The following is a 24,631-nucleotide window of genomic DNA, read 5'->3' as shown; positions in this document are numbered from 1 at the left end:
ACACAGTAAATGTTGAGTTTTGTGAAATAACTAACTATTATAGTCAGGTTATTTGGTGGGTTTGGATGGGTGTGTCATGACTTTGTTGACTTATACAATATAAACACTGTAATCCCCTTTTGATTTTAGATACATGTATATAATTTTATTTTGGCCCTTTTCACCCTCGTCAGAAGTGGGTGAATTTAAAATGGCGAATTCTAAGTAAACGGTATAATATCGTAAACAAAAATCTTTCTGGGCGAATTTAAAATGGGGCAAACTTGTTTCCAAATGTGAAAGGGTGATTTCAAATGATATGGGGCGAAAATAACCCTGTATACAGTGGGTTTTCGCATCTCGACTAGATGAAATACTTCATTTGAACAATTATAATTACAAAGTTGTAGGCTTTTACATGGTTGTAATGTTTATAAGCACACGTGAGTTAAAGGCTTAAATGAGATTTTCTGATCAAAATTTGTCCCTTAATGTCAGTGTTGTTGTTGTTAGTGTTAACTTTTCGCATTTTCATTTTCTTCTCCAAAACCATTGAGTGCGCCATTTTCAACTGATCTTGGCACCAAGTTATCCTTGGGTAAAGGAGATTCAAATTTGTTGAAATGAAGGACCCCTCTTTCAAGGGGAGATAATTTAATGGTGAAAATTAGCCCCTTCAAGGTAACCGCGGTACTACACTTTTACAGGGCAGTTTTTGTTGACAGATAATGAAATGACTTATCTTTGACAATTACTTTTACATCATATTTCACCAAACTATATCATTTTGCCCTGCAAAACAGCAGTACCGCAGTTACCGTGAAACGGTCTATTGGATGGTACTGTCTATTCAAATTAAGTTATTCTTCTCAAGAACCAAGTTAGCCATAATAAGACTTCAGTTGATAGACTTAAATTTTGTATAAATCATGACTCCCGGGGGAAAGGTGGGGCAACTAGGCTGCCAAAGTTTTACAGAGGAAAAATCTTAATTCAAAATTCTAAATTTTCAAGAACAGCAAAATATAGTAATATTTACATTAAATCATCCCAAGGTAGTATAGATTCAAGTGTATTCAAATTGCGAAGCCTTGTGGTTGGATGGGGGCCCCAATATTACAAAGTCTGATAGGGTTGGGTAGGGGTTCTAATATTACAAGGGTTGGGTGGGCCCCTAATATTACAAAGTCTGATAGGAATATCTTGGTCATAGTAATTCAGGTGAGCTTTGAGGTCAATGGGCCTCTTTTTTCAAAAATTTAGTATCCAATATTTTCTTAAAAATTATGTATATACTTTTATATTTGGATATAAGCTTGGCATAACAAGTAATTAGATCTAGAGCCTTGTGCCATACAGGAGAATTGTGTTTTATAACGACTGTTTCCCCCTTTTCGGCGCCCCATAAATATATGTGACGTCACGCATAAGCCGCCATGTTGGTGTTGCACATTGAGGTGAAAAAAGTCGTCACTTGCGGTGTCTCGCAAAACAATCCTTGAATCTGGTCGTTACAGAAAAGGCAGGCACAGCCACTGGTACATTCAATGTGTAACAACGTACTGGTATGTACGATTTTATTATATTTAAATTATAGAATTACTAATATTGTTCGGGAGAGGAAATAAATCTGTTTCACAAGGTTCAGTGAGTTCACATTCCAATATTGGGACACGATTTTGGTTTTTAACACATCTTTGCTCTTGTTTTGAAAGTCTATATACTTACTGATTTAGTGACCGGTAAGAAATATTGTATTAAATTTATATATTTAGTAATTTTCTTCATGTATAACTGACGCAAACAAAGACAAACTTGTGTAATATTCTCCATGATTGGCAGTGAATTTCATTTACAAAAGAAAGGACTGCATTGTTTGATGTATGAAATTTTCCCGGCGAAAAGGAAATAGAGCTTTTAAAAATAAAGAAGATAATAATACTTGACAATATACTGTCTGTTAGCTTAATATTATCTCAACCATGTTATAATGGGTGAATAATATTATGTACAATGAAAGTTATCTCCCTTTAACCCCCCCCCCCCCATCCTCCAGGTCCTGCATTCTTTACTATGACTCTCTTTCAGCTTTTCTTTTCTGTAATATTTTATTTCATCACACATGTAATCACCTCATGACATGTATAACTGTAAGCTTTAGAGTAAGGCCTAAGATAGGGTCAGATTTAACTCATTTTATTAACATCTTAAATTGTTGATAGATATCATGTTCCAACATCAGGTCCAGCACAATGTCTTGATTAAGCTATATAGCTTTAAAAAGCTATATAGCTTTATTAAGCTATTTAAAATAGCTTAATAAAGCTATTTATATGCAGTTTTTAACAAAAACGTTTTTAGTGAGAAATAAACAAAAAGTCGCAAGTATTTGACTATCCATATATGTACTTTGGGCTATCAAAAAAACAACCTAAATCACCTAGAAAACCTAGAAAGTTCTAACATTGCTGTTGTTGAATACTTTTAAGCAAAAGATGATTTTCCATTGTTTGAGTAACTGTACTAGGGGAAAGTGTCCTATTGAGTGCGGTGAGGCGTGGATAAGTATGATTGCTTCTCATTGTGTTGAACTGTTACCAATCAATTATCCTGTTGGCCAAAACTGACCTCCTTTATAATTTCATTCAAGAAATAACTGTGTGGTCACTCATCAATAGCCCCCAAACTTTGAAAAATTTGAGTACAAAGTCTCTCAAGGAGACACAATTTGGTGAGTGATTTTTACATGCATTGTATTCAGAAGAGTTCAAAGTTTAATATTTCCACTGCACCAAGGTGCGACTTTTTGCACATGCTGAAAAAATAACACATTTGAAATTTTTTTTTGATAAAATAGCTTAATTAAGCTATTCCGAATAGCTTAATAAAGCTATATAGCTAAATCAAGCTATATAGCTTAATCAAGACATTGTGCCGGACCTGAACATTGCACTTGACAATCTAGATTGAAGGTAGTTTAACTTTGACTTTGATGAAAATAGAATGGTCTCCTTTCAAATAAAAAAAAACTGAAAATCACAACTGCCTGTACATGTATTTTTAATTAGTAAGTGGAGTCGGTGTCAGATAAGTGATGTGTTTTCAGTTCTCTCTGTTTATACAATATGTACAATGAATGAGTTGAAGAGTTGACAGGCATATCTTGATTACAATTCAATTTAGCTATAATGACAGGGAAGTGAATCCCCTATAGAAATATGCCAGAGTTCAGGATCTCATATCATCAAGACATAATATGAGAGGATATCATAGTGATACTCTGTATTTTGTGTGCGTAGTATTTGACCTTATTTTTACAGCATTCTCTGTGTTTATACAGGCTTAAAAATAAATTACTTTTCATGACATACTCACAATTACTTTCACTCTGAATTTTCAATTTTCTCCCAGAAACTTAAAAGCAACGTGGATTTTATTTGGCCATGATAAAAATAATTTCCCGATTATTTATCCCCACTTTTATTTTTTCTTCATCCTGATTTGATCAGGTCAGCATTTGTCCTCAATCCTGCCAATGTCTGCATGTGTTTGACAGTGGACATATGGATTGTTCAAGAATGCAATGAGGATTCAGAGCCCCCTTTAGTTTGATATTTGCTCATCTCTCCAAATGTCCATGATATTTCCAAATTTTCCAATGAAAGTGCGAATATTTTTATCAGAGGTTAAATAAATTTCTGTGGATGACCAGAAACATTCTAATAATAAAGAACAGGGTCAGTGTAAAATGATGGGGTGATGTTTACCTGTGAAACTTGATTATCTAATGTTTTCTTGTTTGATGCTCGTGATGCACTTAAAACAAGTCCGACCCAGTTCTCCTGATTCCTTCAGCTGCCCACCTTGTGATGAGGGTGTATTTCATTTCACCTGGTACTCTCTTGTACAAAGTCAAATATCACGAAGGTCACAGCTCTTCTCATTGAAGGTAAACAATGCGGAACATTGATAGCTGTCTAGGTGTACATATAGGGATGATATATATTGGAATGGTTTGTTTTCAGATTGGGTGTGTCCGTTTTCTCAAGCAAAGCTTGATTGTGACATTCTCAATTGTCAGCTGATTAAAACATCTAATTCAATAGGAACAATAAATGTAAATCTTATTAAAATTTTTGACCAAAAAAGAAGAAAGAGACATGCTGTTTATACATGACTGTGTCCTACTGATGACTTACATCTACACAGTACCTGTGACTGTGTGTTATGTACCGGTATGTGTGGACTGAGATGTTCTGAGATGGCTGTGATGAAGACTGGTAGTCATGGTTAACCAAACTGTCACCATAAGGCATAAGGAAGTTAAGTAGGTCTAGGGAGAGAGTTTGTGAAAGATCATGTGAATTAATTACTCTCGCTACTTCAGACTTTGCCAGCTGTATACTGTGTGTCCCACTAGCACATTTACATAGAATATAAATGGTGCAATGATTTGATATAATTTACTGTACAGTTATTTCTAAAGTTGCAGTTCATATAAATATCACATAACATATTCTGGACAATTGGTCAAAGCTGTTGAGAATTAGATCAAGTATTATTCATTAAATGAACCCAATTCTGGTAATGGTAGAGGCAGTTCATGAAGATTGACTTTCCCAGTAGTGAAACTGAATGGATTTCCTTTTGCTATTAATAGTTAGGATATTTGGAATAAATGTCCTGATAAAGTATAAGATAAAATCCAGTTTGACAATAGAGAGGTTTCAGAACATTTAAGTATGAAATCCCAGTGGTGTTACATTGTTCTAAGTGCTATTAAGGAAAGTCCTGCTGAATTGGCTGCCTTTTCTGATGGTTATTATTCAGTAAATATGATGACATTTAGTGTGGCTGTTAAGATAGAAGGATACTAGTGTTGTCACGATGATCGATTTATAATCGATGATCGGTCGGAAAGCTGTCGATTTTAGACAATCGATTGGAGATTTTAAAAATCGATTAATCGGTATATTTCAGCACATATCTTTCTTACAGTTTTCTCACTTTTATTTCAAGAACAGGCTCTTGTTATCAAAATATATATCTTTCAAGAGTTGTCCTTTACTATTTTAAAATACATGTACTTAAAATCTGTTTAAAATAAATCAAAAGATAATGATATTTGTATTTCTAAACTGAAGAAACTAAACTACTTGTTTAAATAAAATATATTAATTTTCAGTACTAGTATTTGGGGCAATTAACCTGTCACTTCATGCGGAATCACAAGGAATTTGCAATATTAAATGTCTTATAACAGTTTAAAAAATTAATTCCATATACATTTTAGATGATCATGTAAATTAAAACCTGATCTGTCAATGCTTACTTTTCCCAGACCAAGTAATTCCTAATCATGCAAAAATCTGTATTACTGAAATCGTTAATCAAACTGCATATATACTGTTTTTAGAATTCAGTACAATACCTTTACTTACATTATTTAACAATAAAATTCTAATTTTTATAAAATCTAATGCCTATTTTATACAAAGGGTTACATTTTATTGTGTGATCAGTCGGTGTTGTTACCGATTAATCGATTCTGAGTTTCAACCGATTTGACAACACTAAAGGATACACTTCTTACAATCTGTTATACATGTATCTTCTGGATCAGATGAAAGACAAAATACAACTTAAATGAGTCTCCGATGTTGAGAGTAAGATAAATACACCTACGTGTTTGTGAGTGACCCTTCACTAGAAGCGTTATAAGCAGGATAGCGAAGTAGCACACGCTTCATTCATGATTTGAAAGTTCATTGTATTGAAAATTCTAAGTATGCAGAGTTTAAATACCAGACCTGTAGAGACCGAAAAGATTAAAAGGCTGTGTAGTGGTGATTTAAATCAGTCAGGTGGTGGTCTGGGAAAACTTGCTGCAGTGTAAATTAGATAGAGACAAATAATAATTCTGAATACGGCTATATGTAAGTATTGTTGAATATTAAGGAGTGTTGTGTTTTGATGTGATATGATTGGAGATGTAATTTATTATATGTTAGGAGCTCTGTTGGACTGAGAGCTGTTACATGTATTATATCAGCTGGATGTGGGCCACAAGTGTGACTTCTCCCAGTATTCCTTATTGTGACTGACAATGCACTATAAACATGATATTTGTTGTTTGTGAGCAGGGTAACAAATCTGCATTCCTTCTTCATAATTGTTTACATCTGCCATTGGTTGGAGCTTCAATTCTATTGTTTGCACAGACATAGGGTGATATTGTGCTGGGTTATTGTACATGCAAAGCTGCAGAGTGAGATTTGATTGGGATTCTCTTTCAGGTGAGAAGTCTGTAGGAGAGTCTTGATTTACAGGGCGTAAATGTGAGTCAGGATTTACGGTGAACATGTATAAATGGGATTTTCATTAACAGTTACCCCACTGACAAGAAGGAAGTTAGCAGCAAAATAATAACACTCTGTTGAGCTGTCAGTGTAGTGTATTTTGTTTTTACTTCAAATATCAAGGTTAACTGACTTACACAGGGACTAGAGGGAGTGTACAGTGTTCCATGCTTGGCTAGTTAGTTAGTAGAAGTAGGTTGATGTAAATAGATGTGTATTTAGTATTCAGATGTGTCAGCTAGTAGCTTTCTGGGCTATTACATACATGATGGCTGAGTGATTAGCCTGAGTTGTGAAGAGGTTTGTGAGTGACATCTTGTTATAAAAACAGTTTGTGCGATGTTTTGACTTGTTCATTGAGGTCATGAGACAGTAGGCACTTGTTCAAATGAGTAATTTGTTGTTTGTTTGACATGACCTGAATATTCAGTGGACATTAGTGCACAGAAACTAAAAAATAAAGGTAAAAATGCTTAGTCAATCGGTGAAATTTCAATGTGAAGCAAATCAGATGAACACATAAACCATGTTTTCAGGGAAACTATACTTAAAATGCACTGTTTAACTTAAGGCATTTGGAATTAGAATTTAAAATATTCAGATGCCTCTTCATGTTAAATTGTCATAATTGTGCATGCCTTGTCATTCATAAAGGTTGTAAAAATTTGGAAGTAGTCTGAAAATAGATTAAATGAACACATCATTAAGGCTAAATATAGTCCTAAATGTCACACCTGCGTTAAATAAGAAAGTATGTTTTTGCAATAAAGTTTTTAACTTTGTCTGTTTTTTTACCTAAGATTAGGAAGTTTTAGACTAATTTTGAATGACAACAGATTTTTCCAATGGTCAAAGCAGAATGAGTTGCTGAATGTTGTAGTTTCAGTTAGTTATCAGCTGGTTGTGTAGAATTGGGTGGTAATGTTCCCAGAGACTAGGGAGAGGCTCACTGCATATCTCTCTCTGTTTTGGTTTTAATCTGGAGAAGTTATGATGTGCCAATCTGTTCTCGAATTTTCACTTTATTTGTAGTGTGAAAAGTTCTGTAATAAAAGCATATTTTATTTTGGATTGACTACTAATAAAAGCATGCAATATTTATAGTCTGGTTTTATGATTATAGTATAATTGTGTTTCAGCACTGTTCACAGCTTTCAAATTATTTTATTTTTTGCTATGTGCAGTACTTCCTTGTTTTGGCCAAATTAGATCTAGATAAACAAGCTGTGTACTTAAACAAGCAGCTATTGTATTCATTGAAGAAGACACTCTGCCTGAATCTTGGGAAGTGGGAAATGTTTTCAAGGAAATATTTGTGTGTTTTCAGTTGATGAGAGACCCACGAGGACTGGAACAAGTGAGGGGCAGCTGGGTGAGACCATTTGTCCTATGTCCATCTCTACTGACCGACTGCAGCACTCAGACTGAGGTAGGTAGTATAGGTCTAAAACCACAAACATTTGTCCTAAGTCCATCTCTACTGACTGACTGCAGCACTCAAACTGAGGTAGACAGCATAGGTCTAGAATCACAAACATTTGTCCTATGTCCATCTGTACTGACTGACTGAGGTAGACAGCATAGGTCTAGAATCACAAACATTTGTCCTATGTCCATCTCTTCTGACCGACTGCAGCACTCAAACTGAGGAAGACAGCGTAGGTCTAGAACCACAAACATTTGTCCTAAGTCCATCTCTACTGACTGACTGCAGCACTCAGACTGAGGTAGGTAGTATAGGTCTAGAACCACAAACATTTGTCCTAAGTCCATCTCTACTGACTGACTGCAGCACTCAGACTGAGGTAGGTAGTATAGGTCTAAAACCACAAACATTTGTCCTATGTCCATCTCTACTGACCGACTGCAGCACTCAGACTGAGGTAGGTAGTATAGGTCTAGAACCACAAACATTTGTCCTATGTCCATCTCTACTGACTGACTGCAGCACTCAGACTGAGGTAGGTAGTATAGGTCTAAAACCACAAACATTTGTCCTATGTCCATCTCTACTGACTGACTGCAGCACTCAGACTGAGGTAGGTAGTATAGGTCTAGAACCACAAACATTTGTCCTAAGTCCATCTCTACTGACTGACTGCAGCACTCAAACTAGGAAGACAGCATAGGTCTAGAACCACAAACATTTGTCCCATGTCCTATCTGTACTGACCGACTGCAGCACTCAGACTGAGGTAGGTAGTATAGGTCTAGAACCACAAACATTTGTCCCATGTCCATCTGTACTGACCGACTGCAGCACTCAGACTGAGGTAGGTAGTATAGGTCTAGAACCACAAACATTTGTCCTATGTCCATCTCTACTGACTGACTGCAGCACTCAAACTAGGAAGACAGCATAGGTCTAGAGCCACAGACATTTGTCAGACTGAGGTAGGCAGTGTAGGTCTAGAATCATAAACTCCAAAATTCTAATTAACCATCCATCTATTACTTTATCTGTAGCAAGTGAAGTTATGAAACAGTAATGTAAACATCCTGAGTTTTGAACATTTTTAGCTTCTTCTCTGCAACCACTGAACCAATTTCAACCAAATTTGGTATACAGCATCCATGGGTGAAGGGGAACAAAAATTGTGAATTTCATGGTCCCTGCCCCCCTGGGGCCTGAGGAGTGGGGCCAAAACCACTAAAATTAGTGCAATCTTTAAAAATCTTCTTCTTTACTCCTGGATATCAAGCAGTCAAACTGTTAGCATGAATGTAATGACCATTGAGTCCTCTACTAAAATTGTGAAATTCATGGCCCCAGGGTCAGGGGTTCTAGTGCTAGTGCGGGGCTCTATTGATTATATAGTGAAAATGCATTATTTCTTTAAAAATCTTCTTCTCTGCTCCTTGGTATTAAATAAACTAACTAAGTGCATAGTTATGATGAGGAACAATGCCTTTTTCAAAATTGTGAATTTCATGGCCCCAGGGTCAGGGGTTCTGGTGTTAGGATGGGGCTCTATTGATTATATGGAGAAAATGCAGAATTTCTTTAAAAATCTTCTTCTCTGCTCCTGGTTATTAAATAAACTAACTAAGTGCATAGTTATGATGAGGAACAATGCCTTTTTCAAAATTGTGAATTTCATGGCCCCAGGGTCAGGGGTTCTGGTGTTAGGGTGGGGCTCTATTGATTATATGGAGAAAATGCAGAATTTGTTTGAAAATCTTCTTCTCTGCTGCTAGGTATTCAACAACCTTACTAAGTATATAGTTATAATGAGCAAGAATGCCTCTTCCAAAATTTTGAATTTTATAGCCCCAGGGTCAGGGGTTCTGGTGTTAGGGTGGGGCTCTATTGATTATATGGAGAAAATGCAGAATTTGTTTGAAAATCTTCTTCTCTGCTGCTGGGTATTCAATGAATTAACTAAGTATACAGTTATGATGATCAAGAATGCTTCTTCCAAAATTGTGAATTTCATGGCCCCAGGATCAGGGGTTCTGGTGTTAGGGTGGGGCTTTATTGATTATATAGTGAAAATACATTAATTCTCTGAAAGTCTTCTCTGCTCATGAGTATTAAGAGGCTATCCACCGAAAAACCAGGCAATGGGCGGCACATCGCATGTCATGGATTTTAATTATTTTTTGCATGTAGACTTATTAAAGCAAGTGTTTCAACATGACAACATCAAGAAATTTTATAGTGCTCCTCTAGTCCTAGTTTTGGTAAATGCTTAATTTTAAGTGCAAAAAGGTCAACATGAGGGTAAAAAAAATACTACATTTTTATTTTGTTTTATATGTAACAGATACTCCAGAGGTGGATGTGCCGATGAATATTATTTATAGAATAGACTTTTATCTTTTATTTTATGAATGAATAAGACTTCAATTTATACTTCTTTAGAAAAAATTATCTGGTCCAAATTTGAGTTTAACAAGTAAAAGTTTATAAATTCAGTATCCAATTTTAATTACGTTATAAAACCCAATACAATACAAGGACACATTTCTTTACTTATGCTTTTATGAATACAAAGTACAAACTTTTGGGTCATTCAATAAAATTATTGGGAAAAGGTATTTTGAAAGAAATAAAAGAAGTCAAATTTACTTATTTTTTATAGTTTTCACAAATGAAACCGATCCCGACCGGAATTGTATAAAGAAGAAAATACTAAGATAGTAAAGTCAAATTTGGCTCTTTTGTTGTAACATGATTAAGAAATTACTTGATTTATTTTTTAACATATTATATAGGTGGCAGGTGCCTTTAGTTTGAAAAATTTATTAATTTTGCATTATTTTCGACATTTTTATTTCAATCGTCCCGTAAATTTTGAAAAAATTCCTAAATTTGGCTCTTCATGTTAATTTCTCAGAAAAAAATGCTAGTCTGTTATTTCTTTTCAGTCAGTTTACTGTTTTTAAATGAGTGTAACCATAGATTCAAATGTATATATTATTTAAATTACCAATGTCTTTTTACTTACATGAAGATTACATGTAAAACATCTAATCTGATTGATTTCTTAATCGAAACTAGGGATTTTAAAAAAAAATAATTTTTGCATGCATTATGCAACAACCAGAGCAGACAACTTTCTAGCTTCATTATTCATCTCATTTCCAAGTAAAATTTCTTTTTTATTTGTCTCAGGAATTAAACAGTAAATTCTATCAGTAGCGAAATTAAAATTGCCTAAATGCAAGAAATATTTTTATGTGTACAGTCTCTACTTTATCCAAGTTTTTTCTTACCTGTCATCTGTAAAGCCTTTTCATCTTTTACAAAATTTGATTTTATATAAATAAAAAAATAAGTTCTTTCATGTAAATTATAAGTATTCAAGAGCCGATAAATCGCAAGCAAGAAGCGCGGAAGGGGGGGGGGGGGTATGGGGTCATGGCATAATTATTTTTTTTAAAATGGTGACATGAACGTGAAAACATTTTAGTATTGGTCAACATAGTCACAGGTTTATACTCCATATTAAAGATGAGCGTGTGATTGTTTCAATCGCCGAATAAAAATTAAGAAATAAAATTTAAAAAAAAAATGTTTCACTAAACCACCTTCCGTTATAGTGCCAAATTATAGTCGGGAGTTCAGCAGTAATATTTTTATAACTTATTTTTCAGGTTTTTTTTCATTTTTAATCGTACTGTAGATCATTTATTTTGATTTCATTGCATAGATAAATGTATTTAATTTAAGTTTTAGTTTTTACATCTACGAACTTCGTTGAATTAAATGTTGCGTAAATCTAAAACATTCATCATTGATTCCCAAATTTATAAGAAATGTTCTGAATCATTTTAAAAACTTCATTAATTATTTTAACGTATATCCTGGTAAATCAATTTTAAAAAATTAGTTCTCGGTCATGTATAAAATTACTTATCAAAACGTCATCTTGCCGAGACGCCGCCCGTGTACATGTACTGTGTAAAATACATTTTGATATTAAAATATTATTTAACATTTAGTATAATGCACTCTGAAGAGTATTTAACAGAAAAAGAGAAATCATTTTTAAAAAAATATTTTTCTTTACACTTTACGCAAAGAATTTACAAACTTGTCTGGAAAATTTGTAACTATTTCATTGTGACGCAATATTATGACGTCACTGATACATCAATGGAAACGTGGATTTAACCTGAATCTTATAGCCAATTTTAATCTAAATATTATGTTTGGAGGCGAAAATGAATTATATTTTGAAAATAAATTATTTATTTTGTGTTTAATAATTTTCTTTAGTGTATCGATTCTAAATATTTCACTAGGATTCCGATTAAAATGTGTTTAGCAGATTTACTGATGCCACGGGAGATAACTCTTGCATCGCAAATTTTCATAAAAACGTCTATATATTTTGCCAGAAAACTTCTATTAAAAGTGTTTTTCCCAATGATTTTATTTGTTTAACAAAAAGATGAAATATTTCAAGATTTATTTCAGTGTGAATTATAGTCCTGTTAAAATTGTATTGGAAATTACAGTTCTTTGTTTCTGACCTACTTTCAATGGTTTATATAGGGGAAGTCAAAAACACAAAACACACGGATATTTTAATGAATAAGCAATTTTTAAATAAATCTTCAATTACATTATTCTTTTTGGACTACATTGATATTGTTTTTCATAAAATATCAAATATTCCTCACATTCGATGTGCCGCCTATTAATACAATACTGCCTAGTTTTTCGGTGGACTGCCTCTTAAATAAAGTAACTAAGTATATAGTTATGATGAGCAAGAATGCTTCTTCCAAAATTGTGAATTTTTATGGCCCCAGGGTCAGGGGTTCTGGTGTTAGGGCGGGGCTCAATTGATTATATAGTGAAAATACATTATTTCTTTAAAAATCTTCTTCTCTGTTCCTGGGTATTAGATAAACTAACTAAGTACATAGTTATGATGTGGAAGAAAACCTTTGTGAATTTTATGCCCGCAGGGTCAGGGATTCTGTGGTTAGGGCAGGGCTCTATTAGTTATATAGAGAAAATGCAGAAATTGTTTGAAAATCTTCTCTGCTCCTGGGTATTAACCAGATGAACTACCTATATATAGCTTTGATGAGCAAGGGCCATTCTTCCTGAATTGTGAATTTCAAGGCCCCTGGATCAGGGGTACCATACAAGGAGGGGGGGGGGCTCTAATTATATACTGAAAATGAATTAATTGATTGAAATCTTCTTTGTATCAATCAAATATTTTTGATAAGCAAGGGTGCCTTTTCCAGATTTGTGAAATGTGTGGACCAAGGGTCAGGGGTTCGTGTGTGGTAGTGGCACTATAGTGATTATTGCTGAATATTACTGATTAGTCGAAATGCATTTTTTTGTTCCCCTACTCTGTCTATGGGTATTAAGTAACCAAACTAAACATGCTAAGTGTTTAGTTATGATTAGCAATGGTGCGTCTTTCAAAATTGTGAATGCCATGACGTCTAGTTTAAAACATGAACCAAAGTCGTTCGTTGTAAAGTTGTTGCATGACGCTCAGGTGACCTATAAGGCCCATGGGCCTCTTGTTATTATTTTCGTAACATTCAAATGTTTGAACTGAGTGCAGAAAGGTCACTTTTACTTTGAACTTTTCATGCTATAATCATGCCACTTGTTTTTGAAGTGTGTTTCATGCAATTTAATTTTTAAAAAAATGAAAATCTTCTATAGATAAAACATTATTCAGCAGAAAGCTTGGTGTTTGCAGTAAAATATAATTAGGGAGCTTTGGTACATTCCATATTTCTGCCTTGTCATCGTAGAGCCATCACTGAATTAAGTCTGGTATGAAGCAATAAAGCAGCCAGACTAAGACAGGGCTATTGTAGACAGATAAGAGGGTGTCTAGTGTAGACTGAGTGTGTGGGAACACGTAAAATACAAGGTGGTCGACAAAGGAGAGTGATAAGGAGTGTATGTGAAATCCGAGTCTTGCACTGCGTGAGAGACCTGGGCCTATTACAGAGACAGCCTGAATGGGGATCTAGCACTAGGGTGTCACCTACTTCACTAGTAATGACACAGATTACAGAGCAGCAGGATTTTTATAAACCCTGTTATTATGTTGTTAAAACATTCTCCAAGGTTAAGAAGATGAGTTAGACTGTAACATAGGTGGTGTCTGTCTGTCCTCAAATACTGAAATAAAAATAAATGAGTTTACATCTGAACAGAGACCTTTGACTACATGCAAAACAATAGTTTTGGTAGATTAAACATGTTAGAAGACAAAGAGAAATAACTTTGTACATTTACAAATTTCATGTTCAGTATATATAAATGCTTTTTCTTTCTGTCTTGCAGTTCCAAAGTGAATTTGGTCTCACATATATGGAGTTTGTCACAAACAGTGGCGACTATTGCCAGGCTCAACACGTATAATTCATAGGAGGATTAGGAATCGTTCAGTGGCTGCCAAATTCTCGGTGCTTCAGCCCATCATTTTACTATTTTGTGGATCACTTTTGTTTTGTCAAACACTGATGGGGTAATTGAGCAAGCTACTGTGGGGACTTTGGATTCCACCCATTTGTCTTTCATCTAGAAAAAAAAATTCATGAACATTATGGGAGTTGCCTAAATCTCGCACATCCATACAGAACATCTGTGTGGTTTTCGAGTGACTTGGACACAAGATTTCTTGCATGTAAAGTTATATAGCACTGTCAGCTGCACTTGAACAGCTTTTATTTATTTTTCGATTTGGAGTAAAATCTCATTTGTAAATGACCGCCATGAAGGCCCGGCGCCCAGAACCCGCTGAAATCGAGTTCAAGAACATGCGTTTCTTGATCATGGATCGCCCGACTGACGCAACAATGGACAAGTTTATTGAGGTTTGTCTTCATTTTCAAGTCACATTGGTATACATTGTCAATTGTACATTAGTTGCAAGATATCTAGGTACAAAAATATGGTTCAAAGCAATATTCATTATTTCAGTATGCCTCATGTATGTTTTCCCTAAAGAAAATCTCGTGAGAATTCTTTTAGCTGTAAATTTAAGCTTACAGGAACGAGTCACTGGCTTAATCAAAAATACAGAAGGACAGCAAGGTTGTTATTTGTGAAATTGATTTTAGGCATCAATATATTATACTTGTAAATTGATATCGTTAAAGCTTGTAAGGAAGTGGAGTTGCTTGCATCTAATCATCTCTAAGGAAGTGAAATATGATCAAGATAGCAGTCTTTTTCATGTGCCTGTTATGCATGTATAGTTGTAAAGACTGAAGATCAGATTTTGTATGTAATATATAAATTAATGTAACATTTATATTACAGGAACTGAAGAAGAGGAGAGTTAAAGATGTAGTTAGAGTTTGTGAACCAACTTATAAAACAGAGAAACTAGTGCAAGAGGGAATTCGAGTATTGGTGAGTTACCGTGGTTACTGATCATGTTGATTATACTAAAAGCATGCTTTGCTAATGTGTTATTCATGTTTTGACCACATAGGGAGCTTAGAATAGACCGTAAAGAAATTGTGATTTCCAAAAAAAGCCTTGCCATCCCAGGTTTACATCCTTTTACTCTGTGGATTTATTAATGAAAAAAGGTGAAGATAATGAACCGTGATCGACTTAAAAGATACATCATGTACAAAACATAGATCTGTGTAAGGGACATAAAACATAGACCCGGGAAACTTCAAGGGTGGGATCAGATGCCTAGGAGGAGTAAGCATTCCCTGTTGTCCAGTCACACCTAGCATGAATCCTATGTATTGAACAGGCAGATGGAATGTTCTGTAGTCAAAGAAACGGAGGAATAAGCTGATCAGGAGTATCAAGTTAGTGGGATATGTAAACTCTATATGCAAGTGATAGCCGATTACCTTAATACTGCATAGGAAAAGTTATGATGGGGAAGCTGGAGTCTTAATTGTTAGTTGGCCTTTTTAATCTTTAGACAGTAGAACATACAAATAAGAAATGGCTTAGACAGACATGAGGAATAATGGAAAGGGCATTTGCTGTATCCAGCAATGTATGTTTTGTAAGGATTTTATAAAGATAAGAATCCAGTAGAGGTAGGGTAGATTTAATTCATCTTGGTTGACTGAAATGTTTAACATATTCAAGACTGAATGTGATTTTGAGGAATTTCATCCTTAGAAAGTGAGCTGTGAGTATAAGTTGGATTTCCAGATGTAGAGTTACAGGATTAACTGAATCCAAATACCTGGGAATTGATTCAGATTTTTGTTATTGTATAAGCAACCCTTATGACTCTCATTTATTGGACTATATTGAGCAAAGTTCAGTGGATGTAGTGTAATTTCAGTATTAAGTATGCCCCAGTGGTCAGTGACTACTCAATATTTTTTTAAAGTAAATTTTGAATACGTTTTGGTCAGGCAAAGAATATATTCAGATAGTATGTACAAATTAGTCAATGTGAAAGCAATGTTCATCAAACCTGAGAATGCCCTTGGATCATTGTACATGTGTACATTCCCTTCTATCCTCCTCATCCCATACACAAACTCGTGTGTTTGTGTCAGACTCGTAAACACTGGTATTGATCTGATATGTCATTGACACTCAGTGATTACATGTATTTTACGTACACAGTTTTTAAATGCATAGTTTGCCAAGGAAGTAGATTAGATTGTGTAAAAACAAGGGGATTTCAAAGACTCCAAGGAGATGTAGAAGGACACTTAAAATAAGTTAATAAGTTACTGGGACTTTAACAGAGATAAAAATAGACGTTACAAAACCAGGGCATACTTACTAAACTCTTCCTTGTTGAGGACAGATCTGTGTCTCTGGATGTGCAGGCATTGATTGTCTAGGGTACACGAGCCAGCTACACCCAGACTTGTCAAGGAGATTAAAACACAATCACCTGTCCTTGATTAGGAATTAGGCAGATTAATCTTTCTTCACCCGGAACAAACCTTTGGCTACTCATTAGAAACAAAAAAATACTTATCAAACACCTGAATTTCAGAGCAAAAATGGTAGATCCTTTTATGCATCTGCAAGTCAAATTTTGTTTTTCATATTTCAATAAAAATTTTACAAACTTTAATAAAAGTCCCCCCCCCCCCCACTTTTTTTTTTGCAAAGAATTAAGATAGACATATATATGCATTGAAAATTGAAGCTTACCCCCTCCCCCCTTACAATTTGCTTCCAATCACGGATGGCTATGATGATAGTGCAGTATATAGCCCTGCTAAGTCAGTAAGTGAGAGCCAGTCTTTTCAAGACGTTTAAAGTATACCTTGAAATTTTATATCCAGTTGTTAGATATTTTAGTATCGGTAATAAAGAATGTGTAGGATCAGGAAAAAGAGAGTTCTCAAATGATATACCAAGAGGTTATAAAAATATGTAAGTCCAGCCATCAGACGTAATGAGCAGTGCTCTATTTAAGATTAAGTCCCTTTCTTTTTTGAAAGTTTTGTGTGGTAGATGTTAGGTAACAAGTGAACAAGAATCCGCTAAGTCTGGTTGTCAAGTTGACAAGAATTGGAAGTTCAGACTTTAAATCGACTGCAGGGAAAGGATTAGTAAAGGAGAGACAAGGCCTAATTTACCCTATTTAACCTCAGACATTTAATTGTTTGTAAGTCTTTCTTATACACCTGGGCTTATTCCAAAGAGAAATTCTGATTCAGAGAATGTATTGATTAAATAAAATTCCCACCAACAAAAAATCTGTCTGGTAATAACATGAAGGCAATGAGCCTTAGCAAATTGATCTTCCAGGGTTTGAATTTCTATGGTTATGTGTAAATGTATTTTATTTTTATGCTTTAATGTAAAGTATAAAACATGTAAAATCAGTCAATAGTATGCGGAGAAGTTCAATGCCCTGAGAGCTGGTGTTGGGTCATTAGACTGGAGCATAAAGAACATGATATAGGAGTATCACAGCTGTAGAGTTTCTTTTTATTACATCTTTCAATTGTAATGAATTGTAAAAAGTAACTACAAAACCGGTGCACAACCATTTCAATTGTGTTAAGAACAACTGATCAACTAATGCATCAAGGTCATTGACAATTTCCTTAACTTCTATTTCGTGTTCAATATGGTAGGGGAACTTTGAATGTGATATCCTAAATGACAAAGGCCAACCTTGGTGTCACGAACTCAAGGGGACTTGGAAAATGCTTTGAGATATCTTAGGATTTGAGATATTAAGCATGTTGAGGCTAAAATACAGAAAAAAAAAACAAAAACAAAAAGTGGACTTCCACATCAGTTTGGCATACCCTTTGTATATTCAAGATATCAATATTTGAAATTGTATTTGAAAAAAGTTCAACTGTATGTAAATGTTCCTCTTTTCAGATACGTGTACTGGGGTATTGTTCTAGTCCTATTAAGAGATACCTGTACTGGGGTATTGTTATAGTCCAGTAACAGCTATGGGGAGCAGTAATTTCAGTTTTGCCTCTGATTGTAGGATTGGCAGTTTGATGACGGTAACCCGCCCCCAGGAGAAGTGGTGGATGAATGGTTCAATCTGCTCAAGACCCGCTTCAAGGAAGAACCCGGCTGTTGTGTAGCCGTTCACTGCGTGGCAGGTCTGGGGAGGTAAGCCTGAACATGATAATGGAAGGGGGAGGGGCTCAACATATAAAGGAGGAGCTCAACATAAAATGGAAGGGCTGAACATATAAAGGGGGGCTCAACATATATAGGAGGGGCTCAACATACATAGGAGGGGAAGGGCACAACATATAAAAGAGGGGCTCAACATATAAAGGAGGGAGGGACTCAACATATAAAAGAGGGGCTCAACATATAAAGTGGGGCTCAACATATATAGGAGGGGCTCAACATATAAAGAGGGGGTGGGTCAACATATAAAGGAGTGGTTCAATATTTAAAGGAGGGGCTCAATGTTATGGATGGGGTCAACATATAGAGGAGGGGCTCAACATATAAAGGATAGGATCAACATATATAGGAGGAGCTAAACATATATAGGAGGGGTTCAACATATAAAGGAGGGGTCCAACATATAAAGAAGGGGTTCAACATGTAAAGGAGGTGGACTCAACATTTTAAGGAGGGGTTCAACTACAAAAGGAGTGACTCAACATATAAAGAAGGGGCTCAGCTAAGAAAGGAGGCACTAAACATATAAAGGAGGGGCTCAACATATAAAGGAGGGACTCAACATATAAATGAAGGGCTCAACATATAAAGGAGGAACTTAACATGTAAAGGAGGGACTCAACATATAAAGGAGGGGTTCAACTTATAAAGGATAGACTCAACATACGTAGGAGGGGCTCAACATAAAAAGGAGGGGCACAACATATAAAGATAGGCTCAACATATGAAGGAGGGACTCAACATATAAAGGAGGGGCACAATATATAGAGGAGGGGCTCAACATATAAAAGAGGGGCTCAACATACAAAGGAGGGACTCAACATATAAAAGAGGGGTTCAACACATAAAAGACGGGCACAACATATAAAGGAAGGGCACAACATATAAAAGAGGGGCTTAACATATAAAAGAGGAGCTCAACATATAAAGAGGGGCTCAACATAAAAAGGATGGGCTCAATATATAAAAGAGGAGCTCAACATATAAAAGAGGGGCTCAACATATAAATGAGGGGTATAACATATAAAGGAGGGTCTCAACATGTAAAAGAGGAGCTCAACATATAAAGGAGGGGCTCAACATATAAAGGAAGGGCTCAACATATAAAAGAGGGGCTCAACATGTAAAGGAGGGGCTCAATATATAAAGGAGGGGCTTAACATATAAAGGAGGGGCTCAACATATAAAGGAGGGGCTCAACATATAAAGGAGGGGCTCAACATATAAAGGAGGGGCTAATGTTAATTAAAGCAGCTGTGTTGTAAAGTAAGAGGCTGGGGAAAAGTATTTTGTGATTCATAGAAAAAGATCTTGAAAACATCTTAGAAATTTGTTTATTTGTTGACTGATTTTGATTTATGATTTTTTTTTGCAGGGCTCCAGTCTTAGTAGCCCTTGCACTGATTGAATGTGGAATGAAATATGAAGATGCAGTTGAATTAATCAGAGAGTAAGTTATGAGCAAGTTTTCATCAGTGGTATGCCCATGAGTAAATGACTTTAATGATCTATTTCTTTTGTCAAAGGTATGGGACCAACCACTGAAATTTAATGTTTTCTATTAAAAATTCTGTTTTCTTGGATACCTAGTAGACAAACTGATTGTATATTTCTATAATGTGGAATGATCTGTCCTAGTACAAAATTATAGAATCCTCATGAATTTATAGCCTTATTTTATTTCCACAAGATAAGTCACAGGTGTGAGGTCATAGTTTAAAGTTTATGTAATTTGATAAGACATAATAAATATTATTTACATTTCCTCCTTGTAAATGACCCATGTTGAGCTTATACCAGTAGTAAAAATCATTTAATTGTACTAACCTTCGAAAAATCTTTTTGCACATGTATACATAGAAAACAGATCAATATAAACATGCCTTTAAGAGTACCAAGTCCCCAATTAAACTGTCATCATAAATAGATTTTATTTGGCTCAAAGTCAATATACTTTGCCCAGGAAAGGTCTAAGACTGAAAATGCATTTTAAAAATAACAAAAATTCTTATTATTGGAAAACAAGATATAGCTTGATTATTTGCACTGATTGTCCTCATAAAAATGTCATTCATTTTCATTAAGTAATGGAATTCATGCCTGAAAGTGGCCATTCCTTTTCTATAAAATGAAAATTGTGTCTCTCTAATTAAGATGCTTACATATGTCACAAAGGTTGATCATGCATACAGAGAGACTGACAAGAAAAGTTGCTCTATGATATTTTGTTGTGACCTCTGATGATGCTATTGAGGAGTCCTTATGCAAATTTTTTGAAGAATGCACTTTCGTAAACTGATTCTGTAAACTCATTTTTCATTTGCAAGATCTTTATTCCTAAGGTAATGTGATTATGAGGCTTTCCTTGAGAAATTTTCATTCTCATATTTGAATACTTGTATGTGTATCAGTACTCCTCAAGATGATATAAACAACCCAAAACTGATGACATTTTGGTGGCTTATAAAGCCAAAACAAACATCTCACAAAATAAGCTGATCTACAGTAATAAGATTTATTGAAGTACACATTCTTTGATTTTTGACTTGTAGAAAGAGACGGGGAGCCATCAATGCCAAGCAGTTAATGTTCCTGGAACACTACCGTCCTAAATCTCGATTGAAGCAGCGCGGTAACGGACACAAGCAATGCTGTATAATGTAGCTCTATCTGGAAAAATTGTCCTTAGTAGTAGCCATCATCAAATAAGTCATACTAAACATGCTGAATTTGTGATATGTACATCCTTTAAAAGAAAAAAAAGAAAGTATTTTTTTGTTGATATTCCAATTGTTTCATGTTGTAATTATTTAAATTATCCAGTTTAGTGTGTGTTATTCACTGTTCTGTACAATGCCATAAATGAATTGGAATGTGTATTGAATATCCAGCTTTTACTTTTGTAATCTGTTAGCAGAATTCTGTTTGTCAAGTCATTGGGATTATTTTATTTTGCTCAGTTGCATCACAAGACCATCTATCAGAGAAAATGACACCTCCCTTTAAGCAAAAAAGAAAAGGATTTTTTTAACACGATGTGTTGGAGTCAGCTGTTTTACAAACATGACTTGTATTTGTTTGTAAATTGTCAAGTCCAGTAAACTACATACTTGCCATGCAGTGTTAAAGATGTAGAATTGTGTTCAAGAAATATAAATTATTACCACATCAATATCACACATTGAGTTAACACTGCTCTGTTGTACACAGTAATCTCTCATGTTCCCCTTGTCATCTCTAATAGCCAGAGGAGGATTTCATAGTCCATATAAACGTCAATAAGGCTTTTAATCATTTGGGTGATTGGTTTTTAGTCTCCAAACTATTTTGTTATTCATTGTAATGACGTTTTGAAGAAAAATCTGCTGCCATTGCCGCCAATTTTAAAATTGTATTTTTATTTGAATGGATTGTAAAATAATATTTTTGATTCAAAACATCTGATTTTATATATTTGCACCTAATAATAACAACAGATCTATGGAGAAGGGTGAAACTAGATGTTCAAAATCATAAAATTAGAATCATGATTTGTTAAATGCATGGATCATACATTTTCAAGAAATAGACGAGTAGGTTATCTCCCATTGAACCTCACAGTATATACTATAACATTAAATAGGAGGAGATCACTCATAGCATTGGACTTTGTATTGGTGCTTCCCCCTCCTAAAGACTTATGTTTGTCAGAAATGTAACTTTTAATGTTTTACTATGGCCCTTGGTATTTAATAGGTTATGAATGCCTTTATTATATATTTTTTCATATGCATCATTACTATTGGTGTACATATATATAAGTTATCAGTATGTATGTTAAGGGCAATAAAAATTAATTTCAAAATTGACAATGCGTTGTTTTCAATTAAGCTAATTGGAGGAAGGATTATATTTACTATGATGATAAGTAGCCTCTTTATGAAGAACTTTGGAGCCTCAGTAGTTCCACCAATTATTACATTTAGATAGGGGCCGTTCACATCATATATTTTATTATATTTCCATTTCCAATAAATTTCCCCTATGATTCTTTACAAAAAAAAAATGCAGTTCATTTTCTCAAGAACTACATTACGTATGTACCACAAATAAGCATGAATATCTTCATTGTAATTTCATAATGCATGTACCGCTCTTGACGTCAAAAAATATAGTGCACACTGTTTTGCTTTAAAAATGACAGTTTAATGGCGTAAATTTATGGCAAGTCATAAAAAAAATGTAAATATAAGAAATGAATTTAATTTTTGAAGATTCATGAGGTATATGAACTACAACGCTTCACGCATGCATATTTATAATGAAGCGCTAACACGCTTCATGAACTATGCTGGCGTGAAGCGTCGTAGTTCATAACCTCATGAATCTTCAAAAATTAAATTCATCTCTGAAATACATGTGCGTAATCACCATGTATTCAAAAAGGAATCACTGTCAGGTACCATCCAGGCGTACTGTACTATAGAGGATTATATTCCATGTTTACCTGCATATGGTGTTTATGTCTTTCAAGTTGTTCTAAACTTAAGGGCAACATCTAACCATGACCAGTTAAAAAACCAAAGCAGGCAACTTACAAATACGTTGATGTCGCAGAGATTTCAACAAACAACCACAATCAGAGTCTGCGTTTCATAAATACCAAATTTCTATCTGATCAGTACACAGGGCTAACATTGAGTGTGATTGGTCAACAGGGGATGTTTTACTATCGTAGGCACTTGATCCCACCTCAGGAGTTTCTAACAGTCCATGCCATGTTCTGAATTTGTATCGTAGATGGAATTAATCACTATCCGTTATCACCTGTTCATATCAGTTTTGGGGTCGTATCATTTTCTGCCTGTAAACCTATTTTTTTTTACAATAGCTCAAACATTTCTCATCCAATCATGCATTGACCTTCACTGTAATGGTAATATTACTCCTTCACGAAGTTGATTGACCTTTAATGTAAAAACAATGTTGAACCCACAATGTTGCATGATCTGGACTTAATGGACCTTCTCTGTAAAGACCATCTTACAGCCAACAGGAATAGTTGACTGACAATGTTAAACCGCCCATCAAATTGATAGTGTAGCAGACAGGATATTTGAAACTTGTACCGTTTCGCTAGCGAGCTAGCTTATCTGTGTTGTGATAGATTCTCCCTCTAGTTTAGGCAAGTTTAAGCAATGGTTATAACCGACCACTACATGTAACAAAATTGGTTGCAGTGGTGGGATTCCGCATGTGTTCGTGATTCAGGAAGCCAAGAAGCTAGGACTTAAGTGTCCATTTGCAGACTTCGTTTGTGTGAACGAGAGGTTGCTGAAAAAAAAGTCACTGACCTGTTTCAGAAAGGTCTAGTGGTAGGACTTAGCGTTCATATTCGGACTTGGTGTTCGTGGACGGCATTGGCTCTAGTTACAGAAGAGTCCTCAGGCACTTAGAGAGAATTCATGCTTGGCTTGAGGACAAAGGTTCCCTGAGAGGAGGAATTGTAGTGGACAGTTTATAAGGTACTGATGCTGCCTCGCTATGTATATAGGGAGCTAGCTTATCAAGTGTTTTACCTAGAGTTTCCGATTTACAATATCTATGTAATTTTTGGAGATCAAGTCTTCCAACACTCTGTCGGAATTCACATGGGCACCAATTCCGCCCCGTTATTAACATATCTATTTTTGTATTTATATAAAGAAGAATTTATTTTAAAAACTTATTTACATAAAAAGAAGAAGAAAAATTTCTGTGGTCTTCAACTCGGCATTTAGATTTATCAACGATGTATTGTCGATACGTACATATAAATACCTGCTTTAATCTAATACGAATGATTTTTAACACAGGCAAGTTATTTACCAACAAGTTGATGAAGCAAGGATGTCAACAGTCTTGTTTACGTTTAAAGAAAGCTTTCAAAAAACAAAGTTTCTCATTTTTAAAATTGAAAAAAAAATATTGGGAGGATTTGTTGGGTTGGAGATGGGTGGACATTAGTCTTCGTTTCTAAATTAACTTGAGGTGTAATATCCCTCTAAGTAAGATAAATTTCTGATGACATTTACAAATGAGGACCATTTTATATAGTCAACTCAATCAAATATGTTCTATTGTATAGATATTGATCTTTAGTTTCTATTTCAAATATTTTCCTTAATAATTTATAAAAGTTTACGTAAAACACTTATACCCTAAAATGTCTTATTTCGGGATTTTTACTTTTTCCGTATATCGTTTACGTTTA

The 24,631-nt window shown here is 34.8% G+C and overlaps 1 protein-coding gene across 7 annotated transcripts; it reads left to right on the top strand.

Moving 5' to 3' along the window:
• The first annotated feature begins 1,386 nt into the window (after positions 1-1,386).
• LOC134270470 (protein tyrosine phosphatase type IVA 2-like) lies at positions 1,387-22,250 on the top strand. Of its 7 annotated transcripts, none has more exons than XM_062752685.1 (7): positions 1,387-1,544; positions 7,666-7,767; positions 14,119-14,651; positions 15,100-15,192; positions 18,242-18,372; positions 19,775-19,849; positions 20,952-22,250. In XM_062752685.1, exons 3-7 carry the CDS (start codon positions 14,541-14,543, stop codon positions 21,061-21,063), a joined length of 522 nt encoding a protein of 173 aa, XP_062608669.1. In that variant the 5' UTR covers positions 1,387-1,544; positions 7,666-7,767; positions 14,119-14,540; the 3' UTR covers positions 21,064-22,250. The 7 variants fall into 7 exon arrangements, with proteins under 7 accessions (XP_062608669.1, XP_062608673.1, XP_062608671.1 ...); XM_062752689.1 differs by lacking the exon at positions 1,387-1,544 and adding an exon at positions 5,776-5,915; XM_062752687.1 differs by lacking the exon at positions 1,387-1,544 and adding an exon at positions 6,081-6,275.
• The last annotated feature ends 2,381 nt before the right edge of the window (positions 22,251-24,631 follow it).

This window comes from Saccostrea cucullata, unplaced genomic scaffold (genome assembly GCF_032062105.1).
Source record: "Saccostrea cucullata isolate Sc308-1 unplaced genomic scaffold, CSIRO_AGI_Scuc_v1 ctg1210, whole genome shotgun sequence".
Classification (NCBI taxonomy): Eukaryota; Metazoa; Mollusca; class Bivalvia; order Ostreida; family Ostreidae; genus Saccostrea; species Saccostrea cuccullata.
This window is presented reverse-complemented; position numbering and strand designations above follow the sequence as displayed.

Excerpts from the sequence above, each read along its gene's own strand:
- LOC134270470 (XM_062752685.1), top strand. The coding sequence starts at position 14,541 with ATGACCGCCATGAAGGCCCGGCGCCCAGAACCCGCTGAAATCGAGTTC. Across the intron at positions 14,652-15,099 it reads CAATGGACAAGTTTATTGAG|GAACTGAAGAAGAGGAGAGT; the intron begins GTTTGTCTTCAT and ends TTTATATTACAG. Across the intron at positions 15,193-18,241 it reads AAGAGGGAATTCGAGTATTG|GATTGGCAGTTTGATGACGG; the intron begins GTGAGTTACCGT and ends CTCTGATTGTAG.